The 24,394-nt window shown below is 59.9% G+C and overlaps 1 protein-coding gene across 1 annotated transcript; it reads right to left on the reverse strand.

Annotated features, from left to right (window-relative positions):
- Positions 1-3,649: 3,649 nt before the first annotated feature.
- Positions 3,650-24,394, reverse strand: LOC136377239 (kinesin-like protein KIF19). Its single transcript, XM_066343717.1, is given in 18 exon segments — positions 3,650-3,750; positions 4,757-4,875; positions 4,959-5,167; positions 8,389-8,569; positions 10,172-10,349; positions 12,644-12,794; positions 13,154-13,276; positions 13,994-14,146; positions 15,628-15,695; positions 15,698-15,821; positions 17,317-17,442; positions 17,631-17,767; positions 18,727-18,811; positions 19,965-19,967; positions 20,121-20,231; positions 22,485-22,565; positions 23,391-23,528; positions 24,290-24,394. Coding segments are annotated over 18 exon segments (2,193 nt in total).

The following is a 24,394-nucleotide window of genomic DNA, read 5'->3' on the forward strand; positions in this document are numbered from 1 at the left end:
TGGGGGCAGGGTCCCCTTTTGGGGTGCTGAAATGTTTTAGAACTAGAGAGGGGTAGTGTTTCCACAACATGGTGACTGGAGCTAAATGTCGCTGAATTGTTCCTGTTAAAATGGTGTACTTGATCACATCAGTTTCCCCTCAATTAAAAAACAAAACATTATTGTGACCTTAGCAACATAACTACATTTTTACAGACCTCTCTGAAATAGCTACGTAGGATCTCCTCACAGAGGAGGCGGCAGAGGCTCAGAGAAGTTAGACAACTAGCCGAAGTCACGCAGCTGTATGAGTGACGGGGTCTGGACCAGAAGCCGCATTCAGGGCCCCAGACCCAGAAGTCCACTACCCTGCAGTGACCCCTCCACCAGGAGGGCAGCGGCTCTGAGGGGTCTGTGAGCGGGCGGCTCCGTCCTGCAGGGACACCCCTCCCTTCATTGTGACTTTCCCCTCCCCCTCTTCACCGCCCAGAACTCCGCAGGCTGGTGGACCCTGTGGCTGCCTTTCCCCCTCTACCCTTATCCCCTTCAGGGCCCCTGGGGTCCCCGTGCAAAGGCTATGGCCTCCCCAGCGCTGACCACAGCCTGACCCCCGTCTCTGTGCTTTTCGTCTGAGTTATTACGGTGTCCGCGACTGGCAACGCCTATTTCTGGTTTCATAACCAGCATTGCAACAGTGAAAAAAAAAAAAAAAATGACAGCAATATCGCAGTGGCCTGGGCCAGGAAATGTCCACTGCCCCCGGTAGAGGCGGCCGGGGGACTCTGACTCCTCGGGGTGGCTTGGATCAGGGTCTCAGAGGAGAAGGGAGTGAACACAGAGGAGGTGTGAGAACTGCAGACTCAACTTGCCTTCCTTGCAGGTGACGGGATATCCGAGAGAGTGCCGGCAGAAACCTCCGGAGTCACCCGAGCCCGGGCCCCCTCGGCCCCCACCCCGGGTCCCTTGCAGTGTCTCTGCCTGTGCAGGCTTGTCCCGCCTGCGGGGTGCCTGCCGGGTGGTGCGGGGTACCGCGGGAGAGGTAGGAAACAGACCCTGAGGCCGGGCACTTCCCCGGTCACTGAGGGACCATGGCAGGAGCTTCAGTCTGATGCTTCCTCATCTGTTTGATGCTTCAAATCACACACACACACACACACACCCCCAGCCCCTGGGGTGGTTCCGCGTACTGCGTACTGAGGGTGGCGTGAGCAGCATTTCTGCTGGGGGAACTGCCGAGGCCCGGTGGCTGCCCCCCCACACAGGGGACCCGCTCTGACCCTCTCTCGGGTAGACCACCATTCCTTAGCCGTGTGAGGGGGACCCCGCAGCTGCCGTGGCAGGCGTTTCAGTCCAGTGAATGCACTGAGCTGAGAAAAGGGGTGCGTGGCTCTTCCTAGGACAGTGGAGACGGGCACTCCATCTTGGTGAAACCCCAGTAACCTGCCGTGAGCTCACCTGCCTTCCCCACTGGGGAAGACTTTGCCCGACCTCTCAGAACGCACGGATGGCTCTTAGCAACGAGGCCCCGGACCCGATGTCCCCAGCCTCCGTGGAGCGGGCGGTCCAGGCCCAGGGGGTCGTAGTGAAGCCCTCCTGCCTGTCAGCATGGGCCTCTGACGCCGATTCTGAGATGGGGCTGCAGGGAGTTTATTCGGGAAGCACAGTGAAGGAATGAGACAGGTCATTCGTGAAGAGCCTGAAGGCTGTGCTTCACCAGCCGGCTACCCTTGCGTTGTGGGCAGCTGGACCTCAGTCCCTTGAACTGTCCACCAGAGCAGGGGAGGCTGGCCCCCCATCCCCGGGGCTGGCTGTGGAATCCCCAGCTCGTTGGGGCTGTGCTGCAGCATAGAATGCTTCCGGCACCTTGTACAGAAGCTGCACCTGGCCTGCAGCTGTGCACAGAGAGGGGCCGAGGTGGGCAGGGCCTCCACACACCTGGCCTGCAGCTGTGCACAGAGAGGGGCCGAGGTGGGCAGGGCCTCCACACACCTGGCCTGCAGCTGTGCACAGAGAGGGGCCGAGGTGGGCAGGGCCTCCACACACCTGGCCTGCAGCTGTGCACAGAGAGGGGCCGAGGTGGGCAGGGCCTCCACACACCTGGCCTGCAGCTGTGCACAGAGAGGGGCCGAGGTGGGCAGGGCCTCCACACACCTGGCCTGGCCCCCCCAGCTGAGCCGCTGAGCAGGCCCGTCTGTCCTGCTCCCTTCCCACCTCTGTCCCAGACAAAGCAAAGCAGGTGGCTCATCCACACTGTGTCCGATTTCTTTTTTTTTTTTTTTTTTTGTATTTTTCTGAAGCTGGAAACGGGGAGAGACAGTCAGAAAGACTCCCGCATGTGCCCGACTGGGATCCACCCAGCACACCCACCAGGGGCGACGCTCTGCCCACCAGGGGGCGTCGCTCTGTTGTGACCAGAGCCACTCTAGCGCCTGGGGCAGAGGCCAAGGAGCCATCCCCAGCGCCCGGGCCATCTTTGCTCCAATGGAGCCTCGGCTGCGAGAGGGGAAGAGAGAGACAGAGAGGAAGGAGGGGTGGGGGTGGAGAAGCAGATGGGCGCTTCTCCTGTGTGCCCTGGCCGGGAATCGAACCCGGGACTTCTGCACGCCAGGCCGACGCTCTACCACTGAGCCAATCGGCCAGGGCTGTGTCCGATTTCTGTGGCTGCCTTAACAGAGGATCGCCAAACCACCGACATCCACGCCCTCCCAGTTCTGGAGGCCAGCGGCCTGCGAGGGTGTGGGCAGGGCCAGCGTCCAGCTCACTGCCGGCAGGCAGCCCACTCGCGTCCGGCCTCCACAGTCACGGGCACCCTCTGTGCTCCTGTGTCCTCTCCTCTTGTGAGGACTCTTGTCTACGGATGCAGGGCCCACCCTAAATCCAGGATGAGCTCATCTCGAGATCCTTAACCCATCACATCTGCAAAGTCCCTGTTTCCAAATCAAGTCACACAGTCTGAGGTTCCAGGGACATGAATTTGGCAGAGGAGGAGGAAGCGGACCCTCTGGGCCTCAAGCCAACCTTCCAGGAAGGGAGGCCTTGCTCAAGTCAAGGGCGGAACAGAGGTCTCTCCCTTCCTGGGAGGGGCCCCCAGGGGGGCGGCCTGCTCCCCGCCCAGCAAACCCTCTATCCCTTCACACAGAGACTCACAGACGCAGACAGAGGCACACACACAGCCCTCACAAGGGACTCTGAAACCCCAGAGATTTCTAACGGGGGGGGAGGGGATATCAGCTCTAGAAAGTTGGAGAGAATCCTTTCCGAAGGGGGGAGCCAGCCCTTCCTGCAGCCCCACCCCCGGCTTAGTGGTGGCTTTGACTAAGCACAGCACCGTGTCGGCCCTGGCGTCCTGGGAACTGTCCCACAGAAATGTTTCTGCCAGCCACACGTGTGCGCGTCTACATAATTGCCGTCTTACAGACCTCAAGTTGTGTCGCACACCCTGTTGTGAAGCTTTATTCTCTCCGCTGGTGAGTCTGGGAGGACTGCCCACGCCCCACGGGTGGCTTCTTTTCTGCAGGCAGCTGCTGAGACGGCCTCTGGGGCAGAGGGGTGCCTCCCAAAGTGCCTGTGCCAGGGCCCCCATCTCTCACGTCCAGCTTCAGGGCAGAGCCCCCCCCCCCCAGTGCCCGGGACCGGCGTCTCTGGCCCCTTGGCTCTGCCTGCGCCATCCTCACTTTGGTCTTCTGGGCCCCCTGGCGCTGCCGCCCCGGTGCTTGCGAAGTTTGCTGGGGGGCAGCGAGCTGTGGTGTCGGCCTCCACTGTCTGTAGACCCTGCAGAGGGGCGGGGAGACATCAGCCTGTGGTCACGGCCAACTCCAGCAAAGCCGGAGTCCCAGCTGGGGTTGCTAGCTGGGTCCCCGCCCAGGGTGGGGGACTGGCCCTGGCCTAAGCTGCCCACTGGACTCTGTTCGGACCCACATGGGCTCTCGTCCCTCTGCCAGCCCTGCCCATGCCCTGGGCCACCTTCAGGGCCCCTGTGGGACTTCACATCCCCCACCCGGAGCGTCACCCGGAGTCTGTCTCGGCCTCTGCTCCTCTTGTGACACCAGGCCTGTCTGCGGGACCCTCCAGCCGCCTAGTTCACGGTGGCAGACACCCGCACTTGGGATCCAGAGTGCTGATGGCCCAGGTGCTGCCCTTCACACCAAAGACACGTCGTTTCCCCTCTGGGCACCAGTGGCTGTTTCCCAGCCGGCTCTGGCCCCAAGGTCATGGCCAGTCAACACCTTTGAGACCCCCTTCCCAAGAACCCTTAAAAAGAAGGGCGCGCTAACAAGAAGTTCTGAAACTTTTGTGGCAAACTGACATGAAGGAATGGGTTAAAGGCACAGTGAGGGAGCCCGCGGTCAAGGCACATATGAGAAAGCAATCATGCCTGACCTGTGGTGGCGCAGTGGATAAAGCGTCGACCTGGAAATGCTGAGGTTGCTGGTTCGAAACCCTGGGCTTGCCTGGTCAAGGCACATATGGGAGTTGATGCTTCCAGCTCCTCCCCCTTTCTCTCTCTCTGTCTCTCTCTCTCTGTCTCTCCCTCTCCTCTCTAAAATGAATAAATTTAAAAAAAAATAAAAAAAAATAAAATAAAAAATTAAAAAAAGAAAGCAATCAATGAACAACTAAGGTGTTGCAACGCGCAATGAAAAACTAATGATTGATGCTTCTCATCTTTCCGTTCCTGTCTGTCTATCCCTCTCTCTGAGTCTCTCTCTGACTCTGTAAAAAAATAAAAATAAAAAATAATAATAATAATAAGAGCCTCCTGGTGATATACACCCACCCTCCTGGACGGCTTGGTTGTGCCTGGGCTCGCGGGGTGGGGTGGGGGAGACTGGAGCCAGTGATGCCGGAAGTTTCCTGTTCCAGGAAGAGTCCAGGCAGCGATGGCTGTGCCCCCACCTGTCAGAGGCACCAGGACAGCTTGTCACCGCACTCCCAGGCGAGGCACGCATCGCGGCGTGATGGGGGACCAGCAGCCCCACTGCCGAAACCGCCACCAGCAATCCGACGGAACTCCAGGACCCCCCGGCCGGCCCCGGGCAGCCTCCCCGGGGAGCTCAGCAAACATTGTAAGAGCAAGATCCTCGGCCTCCCTGGGCCGGTCCGCTTTCAACCCAGACCGGCCTGGCCCTCCGCCAGAGACACGGGACACCTGGTCCAGCCCAGCGACCTGCAGACCCTCACGGTACACCTGCCAAGTACAGACGTGTTCCGTCCCCGAGCAGAGAAGGAGGTAGGGGTGCCGGGTCTGGCTGGGCCGTCAACACGCTGTGTGGCCCAGAGACGTTGTTTCCACGCTCCCGGCCTCAGTTTACCCTTCTGAACCGGCTGGGCTACTGATCGTGAAGAAACGTCGGTTCTCCTACGCTCTGATTTTTCCATCACAGGGTCACACAGTGAACCCCTGTTGCCATGGGGACCCTCTGCAGACACAGTGCTGGAAAGAGGGTCCGCACAGGAGGGAGGGCTCGATGCCCCCTCCCCCGCAGACACACACACACACACACACACACACACACACACACACACACACGGGCTGGGGGCTGCGGCTCAGCCCGGCTCCAACGAGGACGTGTGCCCTTTCCTGACAACTGCAGGGGCCGGTTCCAATCCTGCACGGGGGAGAGGACGTGGGATTTTCTTGAAACAGCTCCGGGGAGTAAATAGACAAGCAGAAACCGAATGGGCTGAGCGTGACCCAGGGCGGCCACAATGGGAGGTTCCCAAGCTCTCCCGCCACTCTGCCCAGGGGTAGGAATTTCACAGTAAAAACACCAGGAAGAGCAAATTCCTTTCCCATCCTCTAGAGACAAACACATTCCAAGGGGGCTTATCTCTGGAGGGGACAGACCCCTGAGCTTCAGCTTTGGGGCTGCCGCAGAGGTGACCAAGGAGACTGAGCCTTCCAGTTAAGCAGTGACGAGTCACCCCCTGAGCCTGCTGTGACCTGCCACCCCCCCACACACACCCGTTATTTCACAGGCACCTCAGGGCTCCCCGTGGCCAGAGAGCCCGCTGTCTGTCATCATCACCTCCTCCAGGTGAGGGACGGCAGTGGGCACTGAGGTCACCGCCTGCCCGCTTTTCCCTGGGGGAGGAGAGGTGCTGAACAGCCCGGCCCCTGCACTTCCAAGTCCCCGCTCCCAGGTCCTCTGCAGTCTCTGTGATTCCCCCGTCGTTCCCGCCCGCAGGCAGGAGCAGGAAAAGTAAACACTTTCGGCAGCAGCAGCACATCCATCGACAAAGCACGCTCAACGTGGCGTGTCCAGTGTTAGGTTTTCCGAGTGCTGAGAAATCACAGACGACCCTGTGGACTGTCCCCCAGGGAATCTTTCTGGGAAGCCTGTGAGGGCGTGTCCCCTGCCGCCACTGGCCCTGAGAAGCAGACACTGGAGCCCTAACGATGCGCCCCCCCCCCCCCCGCGGCCCCTGAAGAGGACACGCTGCAGCAGAGCAAGAAAGGGAAGGACGTCTGGAAGCGGTGGGGAGGAGCTGGCTGGGAATCCCCGCCGTGCTGTGTGACCCTGGGCCAAGTTCCTTAACCTCTCTGTGCCTCCCTCCGGGCACCCCTCTGTATAACGGGGTGACTGCTGTTTCTAGCCTCGTAGAACTACCGTGAGGATAAACGGGTTGACCCCCTAAAGGTGCTTAGCACACAGTCAGCGCTCACTAGAGGTGAGCTGTTGTCACGGAACCAGCGAGAGAAGCCAACTCGAGGACCAGCTTGCTGGCCTCTTTCTTCCCGATGTCTAGGGGACCCGTGCATATTTGTAAGCGTAACAAAAATGAATCACTGGAAAAACTGAATGAAAAAATTTTTTTTTTTTTTTTTTAATTCAGAATCCAGGGCATTGATCCCCAGGTGTGGTACCGTCCAAAGGCCATCGGCCTTTCCAAACGCTGGGTCTCAACTTCTGTCCTGCTCTGTTCAGGGACAGTCGTGGGCCCCCTTCAGCAGTCCTGGTGTCCACCAGACACTGTGATACACTGGAAATAACCCCCGTATCCTACAAGAGGAGCCCACGTTCACGTCCCCGGTCATCCAGAGTGAGGGGGTCCCTGCACAGTCACTACTTCTGGGGCGGGCGGGGGGGAGGTCGGTATACAAGCGTTCATTTCTTACTTATCATTTTATCTACTTTCCGCAGTTTCCATAGTGAGCATATATTTATTTCTGTAATAACCACAACTCTTTTTTTTTGTATTTTTCTGAAGCTAGAAACCGGGAGAGACAGTCAGACAGACCGCATGCGCCTGACCGGGATCCACCCGGCACGCCCACCAGGGGCGACGCTCTGCCCACCAGGGGGCGATGCTCTGCGCCTCCAGGACGTCGCTCTGTTGCGACCAGAACCACTCTAGCACCTGGGGCAGAGGCCACAGAGCCATCCCCAGCGCCCGGGCCATCTTTGCTCCAATGGAGCCTCGGCTGCGGGAGGGGAAGAGAGAGACAGAGGAAGGAAGGGGGGGGTGGAGAAGCAAATGGGCGCTTCTCCTATGTGCCCTGGCCGGGAATCGAACCCGGGTCCCCTGCACGCCAGGCCGACGCCCTACCGCTGAGCCAACCGGCCAGGGCTGACTTCCCTTATTTTTAAATGTTGGAGGACTTCTGATGGGAGATCACATAATCTCCGAACTGTGTCAGGCGGATGCCACGGTATTAAGAGGTTCTCGGTTTGGCTACATAGCTTCCCAGTGATGTAAACGCCACCCGCTTTTAGCCACATGACATCATCAGACACGTTCTCCGCTTGCCTGAAAATGCAGCTGCTCACATTTAGCTGACGGGCTGGAATCGAGCCGGCCTCACCGGCATTTCCCCCTGAAGTCTCCGTTGTGTATAAACAGCTCGTATAAATAGCTCGCTCTTCTCACGGAGCAAGAATGTGAGAGGGCTCGCTGTCCAGAGAGGCGCCTGCTTCTTCTGGCCACGTCCCTGTCCCCTGTCACGTGCCCGAGACCAGACTCGGGAGGCTGAGAGGGGCCGGTAGAAGCACTTCAGCGTGGACCTGAGGCTGCGCTGGTCCCACGGACACGCAGCAGGGGGGGGTCTCAGGGGACGCCAGACGGCCAGTCCTGCCCCAGGACCGCGGCCACCAGCTCCCCTGTCCCCCCAGGGCCTCCTGCTCTGCACACTGGCCCTGCAGCCCCCTCAGTGTGCCAGAACTCTAACACGTGGGGCGTGGGGTTTGCAGTCAGACCGGTCAAGTCCCAGCCTTGCTCCTGTCCTCTGGGATGTGGGGACAATCCCTCCAACCTCTCTGAGCCCTGGTGTTCTTGCCCATAGGGGGGGTTGCGACTGGCCCTCTGTGGTGAGGCTGCCGCGAGGGGGCACGGTGCTGGCAGCGGTCAGTAAACGTTAGTGACTCGTCACCACGGTGTCACGTGGGCCTGCCCCGTCCTGCTCCCCACCTTGAGGGCCACGGTTTTACGCTGCTCGGCCAACAGCACGTTGACCTCCTCTCTGACCAGAGCCACCTCCTGCTGTGGCTCTGCGGACTCGCCCGTGTCCCCGTCTGCGTCGGCCGCCACCTGCTGCTCGTCCCTCTTGGGCGCCCTGTCCTGGGCGCGGTGGGTCTTCTCCCGCTCCCAGCTGCGGCCATGACAGGGGTCAGGGGTCAGAGTGCAAGCCACAGCCGGGTTGGGAGTCCCCTGTTGGCACCGGCTGGTCTACTCACAGGCGTGGGCATGAAACTAGGGTGAAATTGGGTCTGCTATCTGATTTCTATTCGTAAAAATAAAACACAAACGTCATGAACAAAAAAACTGGGGGAAAAAACAAAGAAAGGGTGAACGATGGCAGCAGGATTATGGAACAATTAAACACAAGACCCTGCAGCCAGCGCCCCCCCCCTGCCCACCAGGACCCCCTAAAGCTACCTCTCTGAACCACTGCCCTCAGATGACAACAGTGCCCCCCCTGCCAGACTGAATCTATTTAAAAAATTTTTTTTTTTTCTGAAGCTGGAAAGGGGGAGGCAGTCAGACAGACTCCCGCATGCGCCCAACTGGGATCCACCCGGCACACCCACCAGGGGGCGATACTCTGCCCATCTGGGGCGTTGCTCTGTTGCAACCAGAGCCATTCTAGCACCTGAGGCAGAGGCCACAGAGCCATCCCCAGTGCCCGGGCCATCTTTTCCTCCAATGGAGCCTCGGCTGCGGGAGGGGAAGAGAGAGACAGAGAGGAAGGAGAGGGGGAGGGGTGGAGAAGCAGATGGGCGCCTCTCCTGTGTGCCCTGGCCGGGAACCGAACCCGGGACTTCCGCACGCCAGACTGACGCTCTACCACTGAGCCAACCGGCCAGGGCCACCAGACTGAATCTAAACCACGCAGGAGCTGCGAGGAAGGACCACAGGGGAGGGGCTGGAATCAGGCGGGTGGGGACGGTGGCTCCTTTACTCGGGACCCTCTAGTGCAGGGATCTTCTGTAATTAAGCAAATCAACAGAGAGAAGGAGAAAGGCGAGGACAGGAAGAGAAACGGACTGAAGTCCCAGCGTGCGTGGGGAAACCCCGTGTCCGGCTTGTCCAGGGCAGATGGTGACTCCGGTGTCTCAAATCAACAGAGACAAGAAGAAAGGAGAGGACAGGAAGAGAAACGGACTGAAGTCCCAGCGTGCGTGGGGAAACCCCGTGTCTGCCTTGTCCAGGGCAGATGGTGACTCCGGTGTCTCAGTGTCCTTGTTAGTAATGCCCCACCCTCCCACACGTCTGTCTGGGTGACAAACTTCATGGTCAGCCTGTTCACAGAAGGAGAGACAGGGAGTGGGTGCGGACAGTCGAGAGAGCCCCGGCCGTCGGACACACAACCTGGGCGCCCACCCTGTGCCCTCTGAGCCTCAGTGTCCCCTCTGTCTCAGCCTGAGACTGACCCTAGCCTTCCAGGGCTGGCTCTGGACTTCAGCTGGTGAGAAAGAGACCAAAGGGACCTGGACGCCTTCTCCACCTGCTCCAGACGAGGTTCAGGGCAGGAGAGCAGGGGAGGGATGGGGCCACGAGTCCTGTCTGGGCAGAGAGGGGGCCCCTTGGCTAAAGCCTCCCATGGGGACGCGCACAAGTAAAGGGAGGCTGGACAGGAGCAGAAATAAGAGCTCCCACCAGCGGATCCACGGGTCCTACACGGCCTCCCTGCTCCATCGCAGGGTGGGTGGCGCTGGGGCCCCGGGAGGCGCCCAGGGGCGGGCACACTCACTCGGCAATGGCCAGCAGGTGTCGGGACGCGTCCACGTGCAGCTCGAGGCTGGTGTTCTCGAGCTCCACCAGGCTGCGCCGCATCTCCAGCTGCTCCTGGAAGGCCCCGACGAGCTGGGCCCGGATCCTGCTCATCTGCAGGCCGTGGTCCTCCTCCGTGTCCGGGGCAGGCATTGTGGCTGGAGGCAGCAAGAGAGACGCTGTGCCAAGGGCAGTGCCACCTAAGCCACGGAGGAGCTCATCCACATGTGCGATGGGGGTTGGGTGGATGGATGGAGGGTGGATGGTGGATGGATGGATGGATGGATGGTGGGTGGATGGAGGGTGGATGGTGGATGGTGGATAGATGGAGGGTGGATAGATGGAGGGTGGATGGTGGATGGATGGTAAATGGATGGATAGATGGATGGATGGAGGGTGGGTGGATGGATGGATGGATGGTGGATGGATAGATGGATGGATGGAGGGTGGGTGGATGGATGGATGGATGGTGGATGGTGGATGGATGGATGGTGGATGGATGGATGGAGGATGGATGGATGGATGGATGGATGGATGGATGGATGGAGGGTGGATGGTGGATGGATGGATGGAGGGTGGATGGTGGATGGATGGATGGAGGATGGATGGATGGATGGATGGAGGGTGGATGGATGGATGGATGGATGGATGGAGGGTGGATGGTGGATGGATGGATGGAGGGTGGATGGATGGGTGGATGGATGGAGGGTGGATGGTGGATGGATGGATGGAGGGTGGATGGTGGATGGATGGATGGAGGGTGGATGGATGGATGGATGGATGGAGGGTGGATGGATGGGTGGATGGATGGAGGGTGGATGGTGGATGGATGGATGGAGGGAGGATGGATGGATGGATGGATGGAGGGTGGATGGATACATGGATGGATGGTGGGTGGATGGGTGGATGGGTAGATGGATGGGTGGATGGTGGGTGGATGGGTGGATGGGTGGATGGATGGGTGGATGGTAGATGGATGGGTAGATGGTGGATGGATAGATGGTGGGTGGATGGATGGGTGGATGGTGGATGGATAGATAGATGGAGGGTGGATGGTGGATGGATGGATGGTGGATGGATAGATGGATGGATGGTGGATGGATAGGTGGATGGGTGGATGGATGGGTGGATGGTGGATGGATGGTGGGTGGATGGTGGATGGATAGATAGATGGATGGAGGGTGGATGGTGGATGGATGGATGGTGGGTGGATGGGTGGATGGTTGGGTGGATGGTGGATGGATGGATGGTGTATGGATAGATAGATGGATGGATGGTGGATGGATGGTGGATGGATAGATAGATGGATGGAGGGTGGATGGTGGATGGCTGGATGGTGGATGGATAGATGGATGGATGGAGGGTGGATGGATACATGGATGGATGGTGGGTGGATGGGTGGATGGTTGGGTGGATGGTGGATGGATGGATGGTGTATGGATAGATAGATGGATGGATGGTGGATGGATGGTGGATGGATAGATAGATGGATGGAGGGTGGATGGTGGATGGATGGAGGGTGGATGGATGGATGGATGGATGGAGGGTGGATGGATACATGGATGGATGGTGGGTGGATGGGTGGATGGGTAGATGGATGGGTGGATGGTGGGTGGATGGGTGGATGGATGGGTGGATGGTAGATGGATGGGTGGATGGTGGATGGATAGATGGTGGGTGGATGGATGGGTGGATGGTGGATGGATAGATAGATGGAGGGTGGATGGTGGATGGATGGATGGTGGATGGATAGATAGATGGATGGATGGTGGATGGATAGGTGGATGGGTGGATGGATGGGTGGATGGTGGATGGATGGTGGGTGGATGGTGGATGGATAGATAGATGGATGGAGGGTGGATGGTGGATGGATGGATGGTGGGTGGATGGGTGGATGGTTGGGTGGATGGTGGATGGATGGATGGTGTATGGATAGATAGATGGATGGATGGTGGATGGATAGATAGATGGATGGAGGGTGGATAGTGGATGGCTGGATGGTGGATGGATAGATGGATGGATGGTGGATGGATGGGTGGATGGGTGGATGGATGGGTGGATGGGTGGATGGATGGGTGGATGGTGGATGGATGGTGGGTGGATGGATGGATGAATGGATGTTGGATGGATGGATGGATGGATGGATGGATAGGTGGATGGATGGATGGTGAGTAGATGGTAGATGGATGGTGAGTGGATGGTGGATGGATTGGTGGGTGGATGGATGGATGGATGGATGGATGGTGGGTGGATGGTGGATGAATGGATGGATGGTGGATGGATGGATGATGAATGGGTGGATGGTGAATGGATGGATGGTGGGTGGACGGGTGGATGGATAGGAGAAAATATTTGCAAACCACTCCGCTTTCTGCTCCTTGAACTCACCAAAACCGTCCCCACCCCAGGGCAGCTAGGTCACCTGAAGCAGCAGGTCTGTGCCAGGCTCTACCTTGTGAGTCCCGGACCCCGGAATTGTCTCTCTTCTGCTCCTCCCGCCTCTTGACTTTGGACTTGAGGCACTCGATCTGCCCGCGCAGGTTGGAGATGACGTCTGTGTACTGGTCGAGGTGGTAGGACACCTTCATCAGGTTGCGCTTGACCTGGGGGGGGGGGGGACAGCACACCACTCCAAGCCCGTGAAGGTGGTCTTATCCGAAAAAGTGTCTTTGCAAATGAAATTCAGGATCTTGCTGTGAGGACGTTCCGGATTAAGGATTAAGGGTTATGGGGGTTGAGGGGGGGGGTCCTGAGTCCAATGCCAATGTTCTCATCAGAGAAGAGAAGGCAGAAACAGAGATAATGAGGAGGCCCCGTGAAGACAGCACACAGTTGGAGGACGTGGCCACAAGCCCAGGCATGCCAGGAGCCACTGAAGCTAGCGGGACAGAACCCTCTTCTGGAGGTGCCGGCGGGAGCCAGAGCGGGAAGGGGTTTGTGCGGGAACAGACGGGTGGCTCACCCTGGTCTTGATGTTCTTGGCTCTGTACGCGTACAGCAAGGTGGTCTGCGACTCCTCGAAGGACGTGCTGGCTGGGCTGATGTGGGCGATCATCACCGTCCGGCTGTTCCCTCCCAGGGCGTCCTGCTCAATGGAGGTAATGAGCTGGAGGTGACAGGAACAGTCTCCCACCTGCCCAGGGTGCTGCCCACCCCCCACCCACGCCAGGCTTGTCTGCATCAGCCCCCTGTGGCTCCTGCTCCAGACCCTGAGAAGGGCAGCTAATGCCAGGACCCAGGGGTCAGTGCTCAGGGTGAGGCGGGTGGGGCCTGTTCCAAGCCCACCCCATCTGACTTCTGCTTCAATGTGAGCAGATTACACCAAGAGGCCGAATTTACAGGGACATTCCTTTTGGCTTTGCCTATTTATTTATGTACAGCCCACCTGGCTGCAGAGCAGAGGGGACAGCATTCAGCTGTCAGTGAGGGGGAATGTTGTCATAGTCAGACTGTCCACAATAGAACAGGCAGCCTCAGTAGGTAGTGAGGTCTCTGTCCCTGGAGGTATGCAAGCACAGGCTGTATCATACTCAAAGGGACGGTGGGAGAAGGAGTGAGGCAGTGACTAGAGATAGTTTTTATGGTGTTTTCCTCCCTCTGGGGGTTCCTGGAAGTGTCGTTAGAACCAGGTTGGGGTCTCTCTCTAAGCAGGTAAGTCTTGAAAGGTGCAGTCAGCTGCAGCACACCCATGCATACCCGTGCACACCCATGCGCACATACACATGCACACAAATGCACACACAACCATGTGGGCGCACACTCAGGGGCACACCTGTGCACACACCCAGCCTGCAGCTCGTACCTTCAGCAGTCGCGTGAGCTTGCTGTCCCTGAAGTTCACGTACTGTGTGAGGCCGCCACCCTTCTCGCTCAGGGCGGTGATGCAATTGCCCAGCGCCAGCAGGGAGCGGTTGATGTGGGCGCCCTCCTGCATCCTTTTGCCGTGGTTCTGGGTCTGAGCAGCAAGAGGGCAAGCTGGCAGGGAGAGGCTCCTTCCCACCCACCTTCTCCTCGCACCCAGGGAGGGGACCGAGGTCCTGGGGCCTCCTCTTGGGAACTGTGAGTAACAAACTATCTTTTCTTTTCTTTTTCTTTTTCTTTTTCTTCATTTTAGAGAGGAGACGGAGGGACAGAGAGAGAGAGAAAGGGGGAGGAGCTGGAAGCATCAACTCCCATATGTGCCTTGACCAGGCAAGCCCAGGGTTTCCAGGTTGATACTTTATCCACTGTGCCACCACAGGTCAGGCCAACAAACTATCTTTTCAAGGGTCCTTGGGCCTTCTCATACCTCAAATTTTTCACTAATGTGCTACATTGTAATCGTTGGGGTAGGGTTACAATATCCAGTATTACAAATACATTCTGACTCTGTGAGAAGCAGCACCACCCACTGCAGCGACTCAAACACCAAGAGAGTGAATGAGTGAAGGGACTTGACAATGAAGAGACACAGAGCTTGTGGCACACACTGGGGGACACGGATTTGGGCCAGACTGCCCGGGCTCAAAGCCTGGGTCCAGCACCTAACACCCCTGTGCTCTGCTGGGTCACACCGTTGCCCCAGCGTCAGCCCCGTGTTCGGAAAACAGGCTCGATGCAGCGTTAGAGTCGGGGTGGATTACAATTGCTGAGTGCCTGGTGCACCAGAGGGACCTGAGGGATGTGGCTCATTGATGACACGGTTCTGACATCACCTCCGTCAAGCAGTTTCTCTGTCCCTGGTTCTGGGCTGGGTCCTGCCTTCCAAGAAAGCTCAGGCCTGTCTGGCTCAGGGCAACAGACAGCGAGCACAGCCTCCAGCCTCAGGAACAGGTGAGGCAAAGGACAGGTGAGTCCAGGGCTCGAGGGCTGGCAGGCAGGACCCTCAGAGGGAGTGTCAGACCACCAGCCATGTCAGCAAACTGTGCAGCGTCCTCCCAACAGCCATGCTTTGCACCTACTGTTCCTCGACCTGGCCTGCTCTTCCTTACACTCCACCAAATTCCCAAAGACCCCTTCTGGCTCCGCCCTGAGACCCTACCACTATCACCACCTTCTTCTGAGCTCTCATAGCCTCTGTGCAGACCCCAAACCTCGAAGCGCAGGCCTCCCCGCACTGTCATTTTCTGCTCATAGCCTGTCTCCCTGGCCCTCCGAAGCTCTGTGCTCCCGGAGGGTGGGTCTGGGTCTCAGACCAGGGCGGGCTCAACACGCAGAAGCCCTCTGTCAATACTGCGCACCGGGCTTGGCCCGCTCCGTGCCGGCTGAGGGCTGAGGATTCGTTCACTCCAGGAGCATCTCAGGGCCCCCTCTCCTGGGCCAGGCGCTGTTCTAGGTGCTGAAGACGCTGTTAGCTAGAGCCAGACAGGGTCCTGCTTACAAGCAGCTACAAGGGCAGGTGGCAGGAGGCGAGGGACAGTGACGAGGGGTGGGAAGGGGCGGGAGGCGCGTCAGCACCTGGGATGCCCGCTCCGAGCCCGCCAGGTCCACCAGGAACAGCCTCCCGACGGGCACTTCCTCCACCGGGCCCGCCCGCGGCTGCGCTGGCGCACGGTGACCTGCAGCACGGCGTGGGAGCGGGAGGACGTCCGGTTGGTGGCCGTGGGCTCCTGCGTGCGCTGCCTGTTGTCTCTGCTGAGGAGCTGCGTGATCTGAGTGAGGACAGAGGCAGAGCGAGGGTGGGCAGTCAGGGTCCCAGGGGCCACAGGCTCCCTCTAGAACCACCAGGCAAGAGAATTGGGGGTGCTGCCTGTCCCCGCCCCGAGCTCTTTTTGGGAAACTCATGGCCGGTCCCCACAGCTGGGACCCTGAGGGCAGAAGCTTGTCCAGGGGAAGCACCTTCGGGTTTGCAGCGTGACATGATTAATTGAGGAACAGATGATTGCTGATGCAAACACCACCCCTTCCCCTTCCTCTCCCTGTGGCAGACATCACCAACGGATTACCCATCTCTTCCCCACAGAGCCAGAGGCAGCCCAGGACCTTTCTTTTTATTTTATTTTTACTTATTCATTTTTTTAGAGAGGAGAGAGAGAGACAGAGAGAGAGAGAGAGGAGAGACAGGGGGAAGGAGCTGGAAGCATCAACTCCAATGTGTGCCTTGACCAGGCAAGCCCAGGGTTGCGACCTCAGCATTTCCAGGTCGACCTCAGCATTTCCAGGTCGACGCTTTATCCACTGCGCCACCACAGGTCAGGCCTAGCCCAGGAGCTCCCTCCCTCCCTCCCTCCCTTCCTTCCTTCCTTTACAGAGACAGAGAGAGTCAGAGAGAGGGATAGACAGGGACAGACAGGAACGGAGGGATGAGAAGCATCAATCATCAGTTTTTCATTGCAACACCTTAGTTGTTCATTGATTGCTTTCTCATATGTGCCTTGACCGGGGGGCTACAGCAGACCGAGTGACCCCTTGCTCGAGCCAGCGACCTTGGGGTCCCAGCTGGTAGCTTTGCTCAAACCAGATGAGCCCACACTCAAGCTGGCGACCTCGAGGTCTCGAACCTGGGTCCTCCGCGTCCCAGTCCGACGCTCTATCCACTGCGCCACCGCCTGGTCAGGCAGCCCAGGACCTTTTCAACACAGACCTCCAGGCAGCCGCGTGGAACGACAGGTGGGCTGGAGCCCATCTGCGAGCAAGCCCGTGAGCCTCTGCCGAGCACGTGCTGTGTCCACGCCGTGTGAGGGCGACAGCGCAGGTGTGAAGGAAGACGGATACAGTCCATGACACAGAACAGGCGAGGAGGCCCACTCACCCGCCCCAAACCCGCGGACGGGACGATGTTAAGGCCGTGGGACGTGGGCCACGAGCACGGCTGGAGACCTAGGACTCACAGCTTGTCCTCGTTGCAGGGGCAACACAAGGGCGGGGATGGCACGGCAGGCAGAGGGGAGGTGACTCTGAGCGTGACTGCCGGGGGAGCCACACAGAGGAGGCTCTGAGCCGGGTCTGACGCAGAGGGAGGGGTGGGTGATCTGTGGTGATGTCTGCTCTGAGCGCAGGCCAGGAGAGCGGGGAGGGAAGGCACAGATGTCTCCCATCCCTGAGCTGAGAAACCACTCCAGGGCTGGCCACGTGACCGGCTCTGCTGTGAACTTGCACGAGAAGGACCTCGTGGCCTCGGAGGAGTGTGCCCGCCCTGACCCTCACCTCCTGGGCGTTGGAGGTGGAGACCTCAGTGATACCCACAATCTGGATGCCACCCCTGGCATCTTCCCTCAGGTCCAGAAACCCCGATGACGGGTTCAGGAGGTCCCGGATCACTTCGTTATAGATCTGGGGTGAGAGGGAAGAGCTGGAGAGAGCAGCAGCTGTGGTGGAAAAGGGGTGCAGACCACCCGGGGCTCTGCGTCCACAGAGAGCTGGGGCTGCTCTGGGGCTGCTCTGTGTGAGGGCCAGCGGACACTGGGGAGCCACGCGCCCACTTGGCATGGTAGGCACCTGTGGCAGGTGGGCAGGCTCACCTCCAGGTAAGACATGGACACGCTGTAGTCCACGTTGTCCCGGGTCGCCTCGATGACCCGGAAGAGGTCGGTGAGGGTCTGCAGGTAGATGCCGGGCTCCGTGTCCATGTCCAGCATGGTGTAGGTCTTCCCTGCACCTGTGGGAGCACGGGACGCCCCCTCCTCCTCGAGTCAGGGGTCCTGGCAGGAGCTCAGACCCCCCCCCCTTGGACACGCCTGCCACCAGGACTAATCACACCTGCCACCTTTACAGTGTAGTCCCTCCCAGCTGCTCTGACAGGCTGGTTTTCTATTTTGGAAGCAAGGAGGAAAACTGAACAGTCTGACAGCTACTCTGTGGAAGAACAGCTGGGTGGACAGAAAGAGGAGATGCGGGTGGGGTTGGAGCAGGAGGCACAGGGATCTCTTCTCTCCCCAAATCCTCTCCAGGGGGCTCGTGCTGATTGGTGACAGAATTACCGCCTCACACTTTTTAAGGAGTGTCTCTTCCTGGGGGACCCTCTCACTGCCCCCTCCCTGACCACTGACAGGCAAGGACCAGACTGCTCTTTCCCTGCGCCCGAGCCTGGCACACAGTGGGTGCTCGCCGAGCCTGGCACACAGTAGGTGCTCGCTGACGTGTGTTGTATGAATGAGGGAACTAAACCAGCCGTGGCCTCGGGCAAGGTGCTTCTCAGGGCCTCGGTTTCCGCATCTGCACAGTGAGGGGTTGACCCTCAGGGAATTCTAGTTTTCCGGAGGCGGCTCAGCCCTGCGAAGCGTTGTGCCAACCGCAGCTTGTAACCGCAGAGGAGAGAAAGAAGTCTGTGGGTTCTTGTGGGCAGCCCAGTGCAGGCTGGGGTACAGTTTCCGACTCACTCCCGCCAGCTGTGTGACCTTGGGGGGAGGTCCTGTCCCTCTCTGAGGCTCAGTTTTCCTGTCTGTGGACTGTGGACAGGGGATCATTCTACCTGCCTCTCAGGGCTGCTGCATGAAACGGGCCTATGCGCGCAGAGACCAGCGCAATGCCGGCACATGGTAGGTGCCTTGTGTCATCAGGAGGGGCCCACTGCCCCCCGACCCCGTTCCCTCCTCGGGACACTGGCCCTGGCGGTACCTGAGGGGCCGCAGGCAAACACCGTGGCGTTGTACCCTGAGATGACGCCTTCCACTAGGTGCTGGGTCGTGGCGCGGTACACATCCTCATGTGGACAGACGGAAGGATGCAGTCCCACGGACAGCCCAGCTGGGGTTGAGCACCTGGCTGTTTGGAGACAACCTGCAAACGTCTACTCGCTCTGGACACGGTCAGGGACCCACACGGGGGCGGGCAGCCCAGACACGGCGTGGGTGTTGGCTACGGCCGGGTTCCCTCGCCCGTGATGACTAAGACCTCCCGGAGTCAGGCTGCAGATGCAGGAAGATGGGAACGAGCTGTGGTCAACTGCAGAGGAGAACACGCCGGGGTGGTGGGTCCTGGCAGTTGAAGGTGTGTTGTGGGGTGCAGGGCGGCCCTGGGTCCCACTTCACGTGGGGTGGGCAGGTCGTGTGGGCGCAAGGCTGGGCCCAACATCCCCAGACTTTGCCACCTGGTGATGGGACCTTCCCACCTCAGGAGGTCTGGGTTCAAACCCGGCTCCGCGGGACTCGGGAGTAAGTGTCCTTTGCTCTGGGTCATACCACTCTGGGTTTTTGTTTGTTTGTTTGTTTGTTTTTGTATTTTTCTGAAGCTGGAAACGGGGAGAGACAGTCAGACAGACTCCCGCATGCGCCCGACCGGGATCCACCCGGCACGCCCACCAGGGGGCGATGCTCTGCCCCTCCAGGGCGTCGCTCTGTTGCGACCAGAGCCACTCTAGCACCCGGGGCAGAGGCCAAGGAGCCATCCCCAGCGCCCGGGCCATCTTTGCTCCAAAGGAGCCTCGGCTGCGGGAGGGGAAGAGAGAGACAGAGAGGAAGGAGAGGGGGAGGGGTGGAGAAGCAGATGGGCGCTTCTCCTGTGTGCCCTGGCCGGGAATCGAACCCGGGACTTGTGCACGCCAGGCCGACGCTCTACCACTGAGCCAACCGGCCAGGGCCTGGGTCATACCAATCTGAACCCCCGGTCCCCTCGGTAACACAGGGCGACAGAGCCCCTCTTACTGGCAAAGGTCCGGTGAGACGCTGGACAGTCTGTTGTCCTTGGGAGAGGGTGCTGGTGAGAATGACCTGACCCTGGTCCAAATGCCCAGCTCTGACCTCACTGTGTGACCTCACGGGTGGGTGGTTGGGTGGGCGGGTGGGCGGGAAGATGGGTGGGTAGGTGAGTAGGCAGATGGATGGAATAGGTGGATGAGACATGTGAACCCTGGTTACCTCCTTGATTACCAGGGAAACTCCTATGAGGTGTGATGGATAAGACCACTTGGCTACCAAGTCCTCCCCGAGGGGACAGCAGGGCGTGGGGAGGACACTCAGGCAGGCCTGGCCCAGCAGGGGATGTCGGGGGCCAGGGAGGGGGGTGGAGGGTACCTGTGATGCATGCTGATCAAAAACAGTGTCAAAGATGAAGGTCTTCTCCCGGGACCGGTGTGTGCACAGCAGGTCCTCAGGGTCTTCGCCGGGGTCCATGAGCACCACCCTCTGGGGGCAGGGAGCGGGAGGGGTCAGCGGAGGGGCCCGCGGAAGGGAGCTGCCCACGGAAGCCGGCTCCACAGGATGGGAAGGGGCTTTGTCCAGTGTTAAGCGGCAGCCTGTCTCCGCCTCTGTCCCTACATGACCCAGAGCCTGTCCCTCCCCCACCAGTTTCTCTCTTCTCGCTCAGGGGCCGTGCCACCCAGAGGGAAGGGGAGGATGGAGGCGTGGGGGGGGGGGTGCACGGGCACCTGGAGAAGGACCCGCCTGCGCTCTGCAGCTCTTTGCCTCTCTGAGGCCTCGGTCGCCCCGCCTGGGGCCTCTCCTATCTCACATAGAAGCGTGATTACAGAGCTAGGTGTACGCGGACCTCTGGGGAGCACAGGGGAGGTTCAAAGGCGCCTCTCCCAGGGGTGGGGTGGGGGGCAGGGTAACTAGAGACCAGTCGGTTCTGTTTACTCCCGGGCTGAAGGGTGATTCAGAGGCCCCGCTGGGGAGGAACCACTGAGCACTAGGGGACACAACAACAGACCTGGGGTCCCACCACCTGGCCACCCGCTGGCCCCTCCCATGGCCCACGGCTTTGGAAACAGGTCCTGGGAGACAGGGGCCACCCAGAGGTTCTGGGTCGTCAGGCAGGCGGGGAGCAGCCCGGGGCCACCCTGGCTTCTGGCCAGCACTTTTTTTGTGACACAAACCCTTTTACTTTTTCCCCCCAGCAATGGGTCTAAGGCAGTGGTTTTTGGCCTTTCTCACCTCATGGCACGCATAAACTAACCACTAAATTTCTGCAGCACACCAAAAATACGAATTTTTTGGCTGATCTGACCAAAAAAAAAAAAAAGGTATTTTGATTGATTTACAAAGAATAATAATAGAAGTGACCTACCTTTTTTGCTTCAAAATGATTTTTATTTTTATTTTATTTTGTAAGTAAGAGGAGGGGAGATAGAGAGACAGACTCCCATATGTGCCCTGACCGGGATCCACCCGGCTACCTCTGTCAGAGTCCAAACCTCGAATCAGCTGAGCTGTCCTCAGTGCCCATGGCCGACGCCCGCAACAACTGAGCCAGCCAGCTAGGGCCACGCCAACGTGATTTTTTAAAAAAAAGTCAGGTGCCTATACTTGTATATAAGGGTTTCTGCCACCAAGAGTTCGCCCATCAGACGCATCCCAGACACTGCGTCCAGTTCATTTTCCCAAAGTGTCAGGACTGGGTGCCTCCTACCCCGCCCATCCCCCGCCCATCCCCCCTGCCCATCTCCCGCCCCGCCCACCCCCACTGCCCATCCCCCGCCCCGCCCATCCCCCCACTGCCCATCCCCCGCCCCGCCCACCCCCCCACTGCCCATCCCCCGCCCCGCCCACCCCCACTGCCCATCCCCCGCCCCGCCCACCCCCACTGCCCATCCCCCGCCCCGCCCACCCCCCCACTGCCCATCCCCCGCCCCGCCCATCCCCCACTGCCCATCTCCCACCCCGCCCACCCCCACTGCCCATCCCCCACTGCCCATCCCCCGCCCCGCCCATCCCCCACTGCCCATCTCCTGCCCCCCCCACTGCCCATCACACCCCCCCCCCGTGCCCTGGGTCCTCTGCTGTTGGGTGCAGACAGGCTCCTAGGATCTCTTTAAAGCAAATGGTGAATCTGGCTCACCTGACAAAGTTTTGTCTCTCCCCAAATCTGACATTTCATCTAGTGAGTGACGGCCAACATTTCTGACCGGGCGGTGAGCTCGGTGCCCGAGCATCCTTGGCAACATGGCAGGTGCAGGTCTCCAATCCCGGGCCCCCGCTGCAGTCACCCGGCCTGCTAACAGTGCGCCAGCCCACCGACGCCGGCTCCTGCGCTCGGGCGTGCACCACCCTCCCCCCCCTCCGGGCAGCACTGACCTCTCTCCCAGCTCCCTGGGCAGCGCGCAAACATCTCATCACAGGGGCTTTTCACGGCCTCCAGGGTTCTGCCCCCCCGCGTCTCGGTGGCACGGAACTCCCAATGCCGTCATCCTGTTCCCCGTCTGACTTAGCCCCACCCCTTTAGAGAGTGAGCTGGGGTGGGGGACAGGCCCTCGTCTCCCTCACGGCCCCAGTGTCGCACGTGGGAGGGAGGCGATGCACACGTGAGTTAGCGGGTGAGGGAAACGGAGTCAACAAGGGGGCACGAGAGGGAGTGTGTGATGGGCGCAGGTGACGGACACACCCCCGGGGAGGGAGAGCTTCGGGCCTGGTGGACACGCGCTCTGCCCCCCATGGCCTCACCTGGTCACCCACTTTGTGGGCGATGACAGCGGCTCCGTCCTCCAGCTCTGTGTCCTTGAGCGGGCGGATCCGAAGTGCGACCTGTGGGCAGGACACCGTGCAGCAGTGTCCGGGGCCTCAGTTTCCCCCTTCTCTTCTCTTCCTCGCCCCCCCTCCCCCATCCCGAGCTTCACTCTTCGTAGAGCTCTCGAGGCCAGCAAACCCCAAGCCCCTCCAGGTATTACCTTCTCACGTCCCACAGGGACACTCAGAGGGGTGCTGATTACAGGTCCCTCACTGGTCTCAGATGGGGAGGCTGAGATAGGGGGACACTTGCCCAAGGTCGGCCCCCAGCTGCTAAGTGGTCAGACCCCCTTACCCGGTTCTACTGCTTTCAGAGAAGATCCCAGGCCCTGTGGTCCATCGATCACCCTGCCCACCCCTGCCCTACTCTAAGGGGCCCTAGGCAGGCCCCGTGGGACCACAGACACCAGGTCACAAACCCGCCTCCATCGTACGAGCAAGCCCCCCCCCCCCAAGCCTCTGTCTTCTCTTCTGTAAGATGGGGAGAGCTCCCTGGGAGGCAGGCATGACAGGGGTCTCTGTCACCAGCCTGTCCCCAGCTCACCCAACAAACGGGCTGGGGTTCCAGTCACCTAGCTGCTGAGTCTGGGCAGGCCTTGTGGGGCCTGGATGGGGCCAGGTAGAGGGGCCTATACCATCCCAACTGAGGGTCCTGGTGATGGCCCCAAGTCCCCCGGGGAGGGAGAGTCAGAGGGCAGGTCTGGAGAAGGGGTCACTATGTCCCCCGGAGGGAAGGCGGGTGGGGCCCTGCATGGGGAAGGGGTGCTGGGTCACGAGGTCGCCAGGAGCAGGGAGAAGGCAGCCTCGGGATACACGGCCCTCGGGCTGCGAGGGGACACAAACCATGAGCTGCTGGTCCCTGGGCTCCATCGCCTTCACAGCAGGGCTGCCCTGGGCTGCGGAGGGGCCGGCGGAGGGGTGGGACCAGGCTGGACGGCAGGCCCAGGCCTGGGTGCAGCTTCCGGCTGCCTGCTCTCCAGGCTATGGAGACCTGCCTGTGCAGCAGCCGTGCCCCGCCCTGGTGACATCAGCGGCCCCAGGAGCCCAGCTGGTCCTTAACTGTCTGGGGGATGCTGGGGCTGCCCAGGTACGTACTGCAGGGGGGGCAGGAGCAGCTGGGCGGCCCAGGCCTGGTGGGCACATGGGCCAGCTGCACACAGGCCCACGATGACAGCTCCAGACACGGGCCAGCCTTTTTTTTTGTGTGTGTGTGTGTGTGACAGAGACAGAGCGAGTCAGAGAGGGGGACCTATAGGGACAGACAGACAGGAAGGGAGAGAGATGAGAAGCATCAATTCTTCGTTGTGGCTCCTTAGTTCATTGATTGCTTTCTCGTATGTGCCTTGACCGCGGGCTTTCAGCAGACCGAGTGACCGCTTTCTCGAGCCAGTGACCTTGGGTCCAAGCTGGTGAGCTTTTGCTCAAACACAATGAGCCCACGCTCAAGCTGGCGACCTCAGGGTCTCGAACCCGGGTCCTCTGCGTCCCAGTCCAACGGTCTACCCACTGCGCCACCGCCTGGTCAGGTCTTTACCTGGGCCCTCCCCTGACGCCAGGGCAACCCGGGCGCAGCTCTGCCTCCACCCACCTGCTCTCCTGGTGAGCCTGCCAGACATTGGCACCTGCCCTGGGCTTGGGGCTTTCCCACCAGCGAGACAGACGCCACCAGCTGACATTTAATGAAGTATTTTCAGCTGTGTGTGGATGGTTTTCCCCCGTCTCTAAAACAACCCTGAAGTGACCTCTGGGTTGGATTCTGAGGACGTGGTTTTTGGCCCCGTGCCCGCGCTGTCTGGTCTGCCAGGGCCTGAGCGCACGGACACCGCGTTCGACTTTCCCACGGCCAT

This window comes from Saccopteryx leptura, chromosome 6 (genome assembly GCF_036850995.1).
Source record: "Saccopteryx leptura isolate mSacLep1 chromosome 6, mSacLep1_pri_phased_curated, whole genome shotgun sequence".
Taxonomy (NCBI): Eukaryota; Metazoa; Chordata; class Mammalia; order Chiroptera; family Emballonuridae; genus Saccopteryx; species Saccopteryx leptura.